The 14057-nt window shown below is 42.3% G+C and overlaps 1 protein-coding gene across 1 annotated transcript; it reads left to right on the top strand.

Annotated features, from left to right (window-relative positions):
- Positions 1-152: 152 nt before the first annotated feature.
- On the top strand, positions 153-12514 carry cfap77 (cilia and flagella associated protein 77). The gene is made up of 7 exons (XM_079563811.1): positions 153-198; positions 938-1023; positions 4345-4444; positions 6574-6823; positions 7965-8073; positions 8950-9063; positions 12359-12514. Exons 2-7 carry the CDS (start codon positions 958-960, stop codon positions 12476-12478), a joined length of 759 nt encoding a protein of 252 aa, XP_079419937.1. The 5' UTR covers positions 153-198; positions 938-957; the 3' UTR covers positions 12479-12514.
- The last annotated feature ends 1543 nt before the right edge of the window (positions 12515-14057 follow it).

The following is a 14057-nucleotide window of genomic DNA, read 5'->3' as shown; positions in this document are numbered from 1 at the left end:
AATAAAAAGGAAAAAAAAAAAGATTGTTTTGCTTATATCTACGCACAAGGAAGTTTAGACAGTCGAAATAATTTATTCATTAAAAAAAGTACAAAAAATAAAAAGGTAATCTACGTGGCGTAGAGATCCACGCATACGTCCCGTTTCCCTAGCAACAGCGAGGCGCAGCAACAACCGAGGAAAAGTTAGGAGAAAAAGGTCAGTCAAACTTGATATAACAACTACAGTTAAAAAAAAAACATGGTTCACGCGTTTTTATAAAGTTGAACTTAACGTAACTTGAAAATGATTCATTTGTTGAAGCAGGTTTTGGGGTTATTTTTTCGACTATTTAGGGGATAGTGTTATGTTGAACATTAAAAGGTCTCAACTATATATCCCAACTTTTTTTTCTAGTAGTGGAATCAAATTTGTTTTAAATTGTACCTCAGAATATTGCAAAAGCAGATATTTTAGCGAACCAAGTGTGCTATACATCTAACATAAAATAAAAGCAGTCGACAACGTGAACATATGCGTCTTTGCACTGGCTCCCTGTTCATTTTAGAATTGATTTTAAAATGTTGTTGTTTGTTTTTAAAGCTCTGAATGGACTGGCCCCGCAGTATATCACAGACCTCATCCAAATTTACCGCCCCCCACGCGCTTTGAGGTCTGAGGGCCAGCTCCAGCTCGTGGTTCCGAAGACGAACCGTAAAACCAGAGGGGACAGAGCGTTCGCCGTTGTCGGCCCTAAGCTGTGGAACGCTCTGCCCCCCCTCTCATACCAGCAGATATCATTTATATTCTGTGTGTTATTTGAACCTCAAATGAATGACATAGAGATGCACGACTGCCAGCTCCCAGTCAGTCTACACAGCTTGTCAACCCTAAGTGACATGTAGAGATAAAACAGAGCAGGTGTATTTATTGCTTTCTGTATCTCATTGGTCTACAGTTCCCATCAGCCCTGTCGTCATGGCGTCGTCTCCACGGCTGGGTGTGTTCAGAGACTCCATGTTGCTCAACCCTCGCATTCTTGAGGTCAGACTCCGCCTTCACCGCCAGACTCGCACTAGAGCAATGTCTGATGTGACACTTAGGATCACTTTGATGTTTCTGAAGCATTCATTGGTTTGCAGGACACATTTTAAACATGTTCATTTTCAGCTTTTGGTGGGTGTTTACAGGTAACAGCAAGTCCAATGTAATACTTTTTAATACAATTTGAATGCCCACAAAGTATTTTTTAACGCCACAGACACAAAAAAACTCCTGGTCATTTAAATGCAAAGGTGGAGCCACAACTAGAGGGGTGTTATGTATTTTGACGGTAGGTTGCGTTCACGTGATGTCACAACATTCTAAAGAGCCTATACATACAGACGGCATCTCTGGACTCGCCCATATATGGTCATTTTTGAAAACAGTTAAGGGGGAAAACAATTTTGAAAAAATGTAAATTTTCTCTAATTATTCAAAAACTACTGTAACAAACGCTGAATTATGAATATAGTTTCTACTAAATAAAGATACAAAGACATGGGGAGGAGCAAAGTGGTTCAACAGCCCATAAATACATGAATAACAGAGAATGCTAACTTGATGCTACATGTTAGCATCGGGCTAATGCTAACGGTTAGCTAGCGCTTGCTACAACTGCCGTTTTTTCACTTCTACTGAACAATCTGTTGCGACAAAATATACATATGGGCCTGATTTACACTTGACTTTATTTATGTGTGATAAATAAGTTCATATTCCACCAGAAAATGGCTAAAAAGAGTGGAAAACTGTGTTTCTCTAAATATTCTATTTTCCCCCTCGGCGAAGCCACGCCCCCTTCTATGACGAGATGCCGTCTGTATCTATAGTGGAGCAGCTGAAAACTCCATGGCGGTAACTATGGGAACTGTCAAAATGCAGATTTCTAGTCTTATTATTTTGCAAAAACAAAAACTGTCACAAAGTTCAAAGTCGTCTCTTGCAGTGACAATATTCAAACACATGTGCGTGATGTTTTAAGCACATTTTTGAAGCGTTTTTGTCATGTTTTCGTCTCTTTTTTTATTTTTATTTTTATTTTTTCACATTTTTATTTTTTTTTCATGTTTTCGTTGCTTTGCTCTGCCCAATCCCATCAGACCTTGGAAGCTAAGCAGGAAGGGCCTGGTCAGTAATTGGATGGGAGACCGTTTGGGAACACCGGGGGCCTTTCCCTCAGCCTACCCCCTAACACTCAGTCTGCTCGTGCCCGCGGAGTGGAGTTCTGTCCGAAATGGACCCCTCAGTGAGGGGGAGTGGGAGGAAAGCTCCTTCTCAGCGAGTCTGCATCGACACCACACTTAACAGGTGTGTGTTACACCGGAGAGCAGTCCCACGAGCAACACACCAAACAACTTCAGTTCCGCGTTTACTTAGGAGCGTGTGTTGTTCATTTGAACAGCTTTATCGTCATATAGACGTTTATTAATGAAAAAGAAAGTGACAGCGAGACTTAATATGATTTTATTGGGAGAGGAAAAGTTCTCACTTGTGAGTTTGAAGAAGTTAAATTATATAACGTAAATACGACATATTTTAATCTGAATTACTTTGTAAACTCCTATGAGAAGCTTTTATTTATTTAAAAGTATGATCAGTTGAAGTTGTGATTTTTGCCACATTATGGGCTGTGAGGACGGTGGGGGAGAGGGAGAGTGCGCCTGAAAGTCACAGCTCAAATTTCTCTGTTGAGTGAACGTCAGAAGGTCCCTGACTGAGGCCTGTGGAAGGATGTCGGGGAAGGGGGAGGGAATGGTTTCGGAAAGGCCCCAGGAAGCCGAGTGAATGTTGTGAGTGAGTGACTGGTGGTGGTCGGAGGGGCTGATGCTTCTGTCAGTCTACTCCAGGGCAGCTGTGGCTACAATAGTAGCTTACCACCACCGAGCATGGAGTGAATGAATAATGTAAAGCGCTATATAAAACCAATGCATTATTTATTATTACATATTTGTTGCTCTTTTGCCGCTTTTTTGTCACGTTTACATCCTCACTTTCGTCTCATTTTTGTTGCTATTTTGACGCTTGTTTACAAGAAGCTTTTAGACTTGGGTAAAGCCGACCTGGATAAAATATGCTCAGTTCAGGTGGGGGTTAAGAGGTTTACAGAGAGGTGAGGTACGGGGGGGATTTGTAAATAAACAATAAAGTCAAAGTCAAACGTTTCTACAAATGCAAGTGTTCTAATATATGACCTGGCAGGTTTGGGAGAGTCTTGCTTGGGGGCCTTTAAAGCAGGGGGGCCCAAACATTTTGTCTCCGAGGGTCAAAACGAAAAAGTCCCTGTGAGTCGCGGGCCAAACACAGCGATGTCAAGCACGAAAAACACATATAACTGCAAATTACAAAGTTACTTTATTTTATTTACTTTGAATGTTTTCGATAGCCTGCATTTGCATTTGTTTCTATCTATGCAAATAACATGCTATATTAAAACAAATGGTAACTCTGGCAAAAGCCTAGTTTTAGTAGAACAAAATCAACCATTGTAGCAATTTGGTGCAAAAACACCTGTCTCTACAGCACCTACAGTAACTTTACCTCATTCGTTCACTCAAAGAAAATGCCACATTAGATTATTTTGAAAGTGTCAGTTCAGCATCAATTCTTTTATAAGTCAGTTTTTAACATATACTGTTGTTGACGTAACAACCTTTGCAATAAAAGTTGGAAAACTGTGAAAGTTGCTGCTACATCGCTCTGTGATTGATAAACACCAAGACACAACAACAGTGTTTCCTAACTTTGCGAAAGGAGTGAAACAGCGCCCCCAATTTGACGCTGGTGGTCAAAAAGTGTACTGCATCCATATTTACCTTTGAGAATGAATGGAAGAGAGTTAGTATTAACCACACGCAGCGCACACACTTTGGGCACCCCTGCTTTAAAGGAAGTGATTTTATTTTATCATTATCAATGTACTATAAAACTAAGGCATTTGATCTCTCATACGTGCAATAATGTCGAAAAATCCCCTTGGGGCCAGAGGTTCTATGTTGGAGGGCTTGATGTTGCCTAAAACTAAACAGACAGCAGCTTTCAGTCTCAACAAAACCTGGAACTGTCTCAGATGGACTTGTTGAGATCTAATTTGATGATTTTTTAGCTTCTTTTAGCCCAAAAAACAAGACTCACTATGGAATATTTCCTAAAGTAGTGAAAGATCTGATAGCAAAACGTTCCAAAGTATATATCTGATGTGATATTTTGTGGTTTGCTTCTCACGTTAGCCTCTTCATACTATTGTCGTGTCCTTTAGCAAGACACTTTCACTTCACACAGCCTGTAAAGAAGAACATCTTTATCTGTCTGTGTGTGGTTCAGGCTCCTTTAGGGAAGGCCAGGTCCAGAGGCTTCACCGTCCCAGGACCGGACTTCACTTACGGGCTCCCCAGCTGCGACCATGACGGAGGAGTCGCTCACGGTAAGTCAAATATAACTCCCATAGTAGAAATAGAAGTGAAAGTACTATTTATTTATTTGACAGGGACATGACACAGACACAGACCAGAGATAGCAACACGCTCATTTTCATCTGCCGTCCCGGGGCAGAGGCAAAGTGACTGCAGGTTTATACAGAGGACATTTTAGAGTCCATGAACAATATAGAATACAGATAAAGCACTGACAAAAGGATCACTTCAACATTCAGATGCAATATTTACAGTATTTACACTTCAATTACACATATCTACAGTATACAGTATTTAAAGTAGAAACTTTTAATACCACTTCTAAAACATACAATTTTGCCACAAACTTGATCGAGTGGCATTGACAGTACGTCTGCACAGCGCCACCTGCTGTTCATAGAGTGCTTTTATCCTTTTGGACAAATGGACTTGGAGCCTTTATAGAAATGCAGTGGAGCAGAAAGTGTCATTTTTATCTTTCAAATAATGTTGGGGTAAAAGTAAGACGTTCTCAGCACAAATACCTCTCAGGTAAAGTACATGTCCTCAAAAACTACTTACAGGTACACTGTACAACTTTAATATTAATACGTGTTTGACCTTTCAGTGGATGCTTAGGTTGCTAGCATAGGGCAGGGCTCTTCAATGACTTTTTTCACTGGGCCAGATTTGTCAGAGGTCATTGGCCACTGGGCCGGTCAGGGGTGAGCCTCCCAGTGCTACCCCCAAATGTATTCATATTTAAATAAAGGAGAATTTCATTATCATCACTGCTCGACTAGAATAGAATTGAACATAAAAGATTTATTATTTTAAGGCTTTAAAAACACTGCAGTAGCAGATGAATACAGAATAATAAAGAGCCTAATAATAAAGTAGGGCAACTCAGAACTAAACCAGGATTAAACCAGGACAAAAACATGCAATATCAGGGCAAAGACTGGACTAAATCACATCTAAACCAGAATAAGAGAGTTACATGTGAAGACCAACTGAACCAAGACCATCTCAAACAACATGACTAACTGCTCCTCAGCGCTGAGGGCAGAGACCGACAAAGGCTGACCAAAGCCCTGAGCCGCTGTTCTGTCCAGACCTCTGAGGAGATACTGCGCTCATCCACATATTCAGCCTCTCACTTTTACCTGTAAACTTCGCAAAGAGCATCTCTGTACTTTTTAGATGTATCGAATGAAGTGAGGGGAGAAAGGAAGCAAAGATGCACCTGCCCGATGAATGATTCAGATGTTATTTGCCTCAGTTAGAGCCCAGATAACGAGCTTTAGTGTGTTGACCGGTTGAACACGAGTGCTCACCGGTGCAGAGCAGTTTTCAGCTTTATCATCTGCTTTACGAACATTCACAACTGGTGTCCCTGACCTTTGAGTCGCTGGTCAAGCCCTTTGCAACGATGAAGACAGGAAAACACGCTGTGCATCTGCCGCCGACCGCGAAGAGTCCTGCTTCTGCATGGGATAATCGGAGAAAAACTCCAAAAGCACGATGCACGAGTGTCCTTGAGCTTCAATTTGATCAAACCTGTCAGTCTGTTCAATGATAAGCCTCCTGTGTTCTTAGTTTAGCCGCTTTACACCGTTTTACTGAGCCATGTTTTCATTTGAGCCAGCACTAGGAGATGATGATAGTGAAGCCACAGGGACTCTGCTACGCAAAGCGCCGTGAATTTGCTGCCAACGCACCATGGAGCTATGGAAAATGGAAAATGAGGCGCGGGCCAGATTTAATTGTTCGGCGGGCCAGAACTGGCCCCCGGGCCGTCTATTGAGTACGCCCGGCAAGGCGCCATTACTAACCATCCCGCTGGCCTGTAGGACGCTCCAGGATCAATGTTTTTTTAGATTTTCACTGCTGATTGAACCGTATCTATGGTTACGTATACATTCCATTCCAAAAACCTACCAGAAACCAGAAAAAAACTGGAATAAAAATGATCCTGATTCTCATAGGCGCCACCGGGAAGGAAAACGAAGGTGCCAAACTAAGCACCCATACAGCCACTGGGTCACTGAAAGGTCAACTACCCCACTAATATCAACTTATTTCTTTTTTTTACATCCAAAGTTGCATAGTGCACCTTTAAAGTGGACTTCTGAAAGTGTATTTATGGTTCCTCTGTCAGTCCTGTCCAGCTGGAGCGTGGCCTCACGCCGCGGTCACTCCGCCCCCAGTGTGCCGCCCGTGGACTACGTGACTCTCAACCGGAGCGCGGTCAAGTCCGGAGTCGTCACGGCCAAAGAGCAGAGCCAGTACCGCGCCCAGAGACCGCTCCGAGTCCAGCCAATCACACGCCAGCAGCGGAGCGACCAGCCAACCACAGTGCAGGGGAGGCGGGGCCTGGTGCCGGACGCTGCCTTCGGACTTGTGAACAGGTCAAAACACACGTCGACAGGGGCATTAAAGCCACACTTTCTAGCATTTCACCCTGACTGAGGGTGCATTAGGCAAATCCATCCTTCTGAGTCCAGCTGCTCTTCAGGGGCAGGGTTTGTTATAGGAGCAATAGAATCCAGATTGTTACGCAGTGTGGCTTTAAATATCAGGCAAAAGTATTATTGTATTTTCCCGTCTATAAGTCACAGTTTTTTCATAGTTTGGCTGGGGGTGCGACTTATGTGTAGAAATCACGTTTGTTTTGTTCACACTGACAGCCGCTAGAGGGCGCTCTAGGCTTGTGTACCAGTATCTCTTGTACAATTGTATAGTGACAAATAAAGCACTTTATAACTGTACAGTACAGTAAGTAAGAAAGTACAGTCTGTACTACTGAAAATACTGTTAATGACATACAATCTAAATCTATCGTCTTCTTTTTGGATAATAACATTGCTGCTAATTTTACTGCATACATTTATATAAAAAAAAAAGGTCTTAAATAGAGGTCGACCCATATTTGGGTATTTTTCTATATCGACTGTCGGCCGATATGTAGATAAAAGGCCGATATCTCCAGAACTGAAGGTTGTAGAGACTTGGAAAGAGCTCAGTCAGAGCCTTAAAATGAGCCTCTTATAACTTCCTCCAAACACCATGGTGGAAATCTGTCATGTTCGTTCACCCCGGAGCCTATTGTATATATTTTATGTTGCAGACTTTTGCTCATGATTTCAGAATCATAAGAGACTTACTGTTATGTGTTTTGGAATCTGCTGACTTTTGTCTTTTAAAAATGAGCTCCCTGTGAAGAATCATGTTTAGTCGGTTCTTCAGAGGGAGCTCATTTTTAAACCATGTTTAGTCAGCCCTAAGTCTCTAACACAGCGCCCCCTGCTGTCACAGTTCAACACATTCTACAGGATTATAGAACATTTTTAAATATCGGCATTAGAATGTGTCTTTAACAGATATTTATAGATCTGTATTCCGACATTAGTCACGTTCATCATTAGAAATATCCCAAAGGAAATTCCACTAAAGTGTAATCAGATCATTTCATGAAAATATAAATCGGACTGCCTCACATGTGAATTGCGCTGGACGACCCTGAGTGGTCACAGTGTTTTGCTGCTGCAGGCCGGACTCGCCCCTGGACCTGCTCCTGGCTCATGAGTACAGTCAGCGCTGGATCCAGGAGCAGCTGAAGAGGGACGAGATGGAGAACCGGAGACTCAGCGACGCCCGGGTCAGAACATTCATTAAACCTCTCAAGTTCAGCTTTACCCAAATCTAAAAGCTTCTTGACCGGAGCTTACAGCTTACAGACCAGTGTCAAGCACAGCACTACAAAACTGATTGGAACTTTTTTTTGTTGTTGAGCATTTTCGTCTTGTTTTGGTCACTTTTTCATTGCGTCACTTCTTTGTCGCTCTTTCGTGGCTTTCTAGTTGACTTGTTGTTGCTTTTTCATCACTCTTTACACTTATTGTTAGACGCACGTTTATGTGAAGAAACCAGTGAGTCAGTGTTTAAGCTGCTCAAGATGTTAGTATGCTACCAGTTAGCATTTAGCTCCAACAGCTCAGCTCTGACCTCTCCAAGAGAAAGACCTGAACCACACTCCAAACATCTAACCTTGGATACAACATGTGACAGAGGTCAGAGGTCAGAGCTGTTACTGTAGTTGAAGCCATTGACAGTTGCTAACCGGTAGCATGCTAATGTCTTGAGCAGCTTAAACACTCACTCTGACTCTGTTGACATAACAAACTGTTAAAATCACAGAGAAAGGATTTGTGTTTCCTCTTTGATGTGTTCATTCAGTCTGAGTCTCAGTGTTTGAACTGTTTACTTCTTGAGCAATGATTACGAGTCCATAAAAATGCCACTGTCAGTCAGTTGTCTTTCATTTTCATCCTGAGTAGAGATATTGTTACATGCTGTAGTCATGCATAATGCTACTTTAGTATTCAAAATGGCTGCCAGAACTATGCGTGATGTCATTGGAAACGCATGTATGCTATAGGATAAGTGAATTCTCTGTGTCTGCTTCCACTGACGACATTCACGGCTCTTTACTGTAAAAGTTAAAGTGGACTGACCCGGGTCCTGTTTGCTTCAGGTCAAACTGCGCACCATCACCGACACGAGGACCAGTGTGCTGCGTAAGACCCAGGGCCTGCCCCCGGAGCCGCCGCAGAACCAGAGCCTGCCCAGGACCAGCCGCTACAGCCAGGTCCGTCTGCTTTAAGGTTGGATTATACTTGACGTGTCCGCGAGGTCCGTGTGGAAAAATGCGGTCATTTTCTCAGACACGCCCCTTCGAGTGGCCTCCGCGCAGCTCAGCTTTCCGCATCGCCGTCCTGAAAAATGTCTAACTACGCGGACTGAGAATAGCTACTTACACTGCGTTCCAAATTATTATGCAAATGACATTTTTCTAAGATTTTCTAAATGGTCAATTCAAATGAGAGTCAGCATCATTTTCAAGTCTTTAACTGGTAGAGGATCATTTAAATGTGGTTGAAAAAATCTCCCAGCGATAACGGTATTTTTTTCAAAAATGAATGTAGTAAAAACCTCAAAATCCACTGTTCCAAATTATTCTGCAACTCATCGTTTCAATACATTTTAAAGCTTGTAATTAACTGAAAATGGTCATTTGTTGAATTTGCAGCATTAGGAGGTCATATTTACTGAAATCGGAAGATATTTCAATCAAAACAATATTAACAGGTCGAGTTATATTTGACCATAGGAGCCCTTGTGTGAGAGCAGCTTCAAAATTCTTAAATCCATTAAACTTGTAAGTTTTTGGACAGTTTCTGCTTGGATTTCTTTACAGGATGTTAGAATATCCTCCCAGAGCTGCCGTTTGGATGAAAACTGCCTCCCACCCTCATAGAAGTTTTTGTTGAGGCTCCAAAGGTTCTCAATAGGGTTGAGGTCAAGGGAGGAGGGGGTCCACATCATGAGTTTCTCTCCTTTTATGCCCATAGCAGCCAGTGATGCAGAGGTTTTCTTTACAGCAGGACATGGTGCGTTGTCATGATGAAGATGATTTTGTTAGGGAAAGCACGGCTCTTCATTTTGTACCATAGAAGAAAGAGGTCATTTTCACACCTTCAGGGAGCCTAAAAGGGCCTAAAGAGGCCGACCAGGTCTCTCACCATGATTCTGGCCCAAAACATGACTCCGCCCCCTCCTTACTGACGTCACAGCCTTGTTGGGACATTGTGGCCGTTCACCAACTATCCACTACTCCATTGATTTGACCATCCAGGGTTACACGGCCTCATCAGTGAACAAGACTGTTTGAAAATGAGTCTTCGTGTATTTCTGAGCCACTGCAGCCGTTTCTGCTTCAGCTTCAATGAACAGTTTAGGGGAGGCCGGATAGAAGGTTTATGCACAACTGCAGCCTCTGGAGGGTCCGACACCTTGATGTTCGGGAGACTCCAGAGGCACCAGCAGCTTCAAACACCTGTATGCTGCTTTGTGGCATCTGTTTTCTTAATCTGATGTGTTTGTCTCGCAGAAACTGTCCATATTGTGCCTTTATCTGCACAAACCCGAGTGTGTCTGAATCATCCACAAATCTCTTATCAGTTCGATGATTACGCTTAATCTTTCATGACATATCGAAGGTTTTTATACCTAGACCAAGACATTCAACTATTTCACGCTTTTCATCAGCAGAGAGATCCTTTTTCTTTCCCATATTGCTTGAAAATGATGATAAAGTGGAACGTCCTTTTTCAGTAGTTTTTCCCTTAACTGGGCTTAACCTGAAAACTAATCATCCCAGGTCTCTGAGATTAATGTCAGTGATTCATAGAGCCTGAGACACAAAACCATCCATGAGTTTCATATAACATTTTTTTTTTCCTTTTTGACACAAAAATACAACTTGCATAATAATTTGGAACGCAGTGTAATAGCTACTTAAACTTAAGACCTCGGAACTTAAGAAAAGAACGTGGCTCCAGGCTGGGTTCTGGCGTGGCGTAGAACTTATGTGAGTGATGGCATAAGCAAACTGAGTGGCTGTCTCTGAAATGTTATTCTTTAAATTGTCCCTCAACTTGACGTTCCATCAGTTGTTTGATTTGTTTGAAGTAGAATCTGCATAGCCTCTATCGGGGAAAAAGTTTAGGTTCTACTGGTATCGAAAAAATCAAAGCATCAAAAGCAGGTGTTGCAAAAAGATCATATTTTTAGATCCAAGCTTTGATGCTGTTGGTCCAGGGACAGCATTAACCTCTTACCCACCCATTCTCTCCAGGTCAGCTTTACCCAAATCTAAAAGGTCACAGCCTATAGTCCAGAGAAACGCTTCATTTGAACGCTAAGAGCTACAAAACTCCTCTAAATTGATCTTTTTCCTTGCGTTGTCATCACTTTTTTGAATTTCTTGGTTCTTTGCTTTTTTGTCATGTTTTTGTCTTTTGATGTATTTTCATCCTTGTTTTCATCTCTATTTTGACGCTTTTAGATTTGGGTAAAGCCAAACTCCAGTTTGGCTTTACCCAAATCTAAAAGCTTAATGAAAATTGCGACAAAGACATGACCAAAAAAAGCGATGAAAATGTGACCAACAAGCAACAAAAGAGCAACATCCGATATCCAGTAACAACATGTCCTGTCACAATTCCACAGACGAGCCCAGATCTATGTCTGACTGACAGTGGGGGGACACGGGCCCGGAGATACACTGTAAAACACTGTATTCATTGTATTAAACAGATTAGTGCGTGGCTGCAAAACCGCTTCCTCCAGTTAAACACAGATAAAACTGTCGAGCTCAGGCCCACAAAAACACACAGAGGTGGGCACTGGTCATCATGCGGCTCTTTCATTACAACCAAAAAGTCAAGTTAAAAATCTCGGAGTAATCATGGACTCAGACCTGAATTTTAACAGTCGTTTTAAGTCCATTACATCAGCGGCCTATTATCACCTAAAAAACATTGCTAAAACAAAAAACAACAAAGATTAATTCATGTATTTGTCTCCAGTCGGTTAGACTATTGTAACTGTTCACTGGTCTTTCCCGATCGAGCAGTTAGACAACTGTAGTATATTTAAGATACTGCTGTTCAAGTCCTGACCAGAACCAGGAAATGCCACCATATTAGTCCAGTGCTCCGGTCTCTGCCCTGGCTTCCTGTCACTCAGAGAATAGACTTTAAAACATCTCTGCTTGTGTCGTCTCATCAGGCACCAAAGTCCATCTCTGACATGTTACAGCCGGATGAACCATCTCGGGCCCTGAGATCCTCAGGGAGGGGCCTCCTGGTGGTTCCCAGAGTCAATTAACACGCTGAGGCTACGTTTCAGTTTCACACAGCAAAAGTGTGGAACAGTCTCAGTAAGGACGTGAAACAGGCCTCAACCCTGACTGTGTTTGAGTCCAGGCTGAAAGGACACCTATTTACCTACACCTATTTTTTGTATTTTTACTCATTTTGATATATACATATTTTTGTATGTGATTTTTGAATGCAATTTTGGGCGTGGCCGTTGTGCAGGTGGGACCGGCGCTGGACACCTTCAGAGACACCAAGTCCAGGACCCGAGCGCTGAAGGCCCTGGAGAGAGAGGCTCCGTCCCGCAGAGGACAGGGCCGCGGGGTCTACAACCTGGACTGAACCCAGGACAAACACAAGACCAGAATAAAGTGCTTTATGGAGATTCCACTGAATATGACGATGTATCGACTTGTCTTAGGAGTGAAAATGGGGGGGGGGGGCGGGGGCTACAGATAGGGCCGGGCCGTGAACGCAGGGGAAGTCCTTTCTTTGCTCAAAAAGGAGAAATGAAACTGGTTCTGTTTCAGTCTTGGAGCAGCTGTGTAACCTCTTAACTTTTACTAAAAATGTTACCCAGTTTTCTTTGGTTTGACCATTTTTGTGACGTTTATAGTTTCACTTCCTTATCGAACACTGGCGGAAGTGACATAGAGGAAAACTATTTTAAACTGTTGCCATGCCGACCATGTTATGTCAATGGGAAATGAGTTAAAATGCTCTGAACTAAACCTTTATCTATGTCACTTCCTGTCATTGGGTTAAAAATCCCCCCCAAAATAACTTTTCTGCCCAATATCACACGTGAGAATTGAAAAAAATTAAAAATAAAGATGGCCCACATTACCCGTAAATAAATACTTGGGGACTCCGGCCACAGCTGTCCCATGTTCTTTAGCAGGTCATAGTTGCAGAAGAGGAGATTTAGTTTGTCACAAAGCTACTGTAAACAGTTCATCAGGACCTCTTATGTCAGGGGTGTCCAAAGTGCGGCCCGGGGGCCAAATGCGGCCCTCAGACCAATTTTTGGTGGCCCTCTGCCTTCTTGCTGAATCGGTACACATTTGAAATGTAACAATTCTACACAATTCTAACCTAAGAACTAGCATTTTATTGTGTGACAGAGCTGGCACAAAGTATAGTCGAAGGTTTCGTAGCACTAACCACCAATCTATGGCCCTTCACCCCGTGTACGCTTCGATAAAAGGCCCCCCATGAAAAAAGTTTGGACACCCCTGTCTTATGTAGTCGGCCTATAGTTCAAAATGAATGTTTAACTGAATAAACAGTTAGTAAACACAAGTGCATCTTCTTGAACATGAATTATTTTCATCAGCAATTATCACAGTAGAACGTTCTCATGCAGTTTGTGATGCATTTTGGAAACAGGAGATGAGCCCCTGGTCTATCGCACCACCTGACCTGAGAAACTCGTTCTCAAAGACTTACTTTTAGTCATTATTTGGGCAGCACACATAATCTGAATGGCTTCGGCAGAATTCAAACAAGACATTTTAATCTAGATTAATCTAGATTTTAAAAAAATTATCTATGCCCACCTCTAATTCAAATATTTATTATATATACACCCTGGTATATACATTGGTTTGATTCAAGAGCAGCGCTGACTTAGATACCACGGGGCAAAAAAGTGGTTGTTTTTTAGGTTACTTTATTATTTTGTTAATTTTTAGAAGATACAAAGTTTTCAAAGCCCAGGTACCAGACAAAAAGGCTCCTGCCATATCTGTTTCAAACGTTCGCACATGCTCAGTACGTCAGCAATGGTGAAAGACCAGGATGTTGTGTTTACATGGTACAGTAGCCAGGAAACTGTGGGAATATCCTGGTTTCTAATAACCTGGATATTAACCAGGAAACTGAAACCAGGATTCTGTTTACATGAACCAGCCAAAGCAGG

The sequence above is a fragment of the Gobius niger genome (assembly GCF_951799975.1).
Source record: "Gobius niger genome assembly, chromosome: 1".
Classification (NCBI taxonomy): domain Eukaryota; kingdom Metazoa; phylum Chordata; class Actinopteri; order Gobiiformes; family Gobiidae; genus Gobius; species Gobius niger.
Note: the sequence above shows the minus strand (reverse complement) of the source record. Positions and strands in the feature narration are given on the sequence as shown.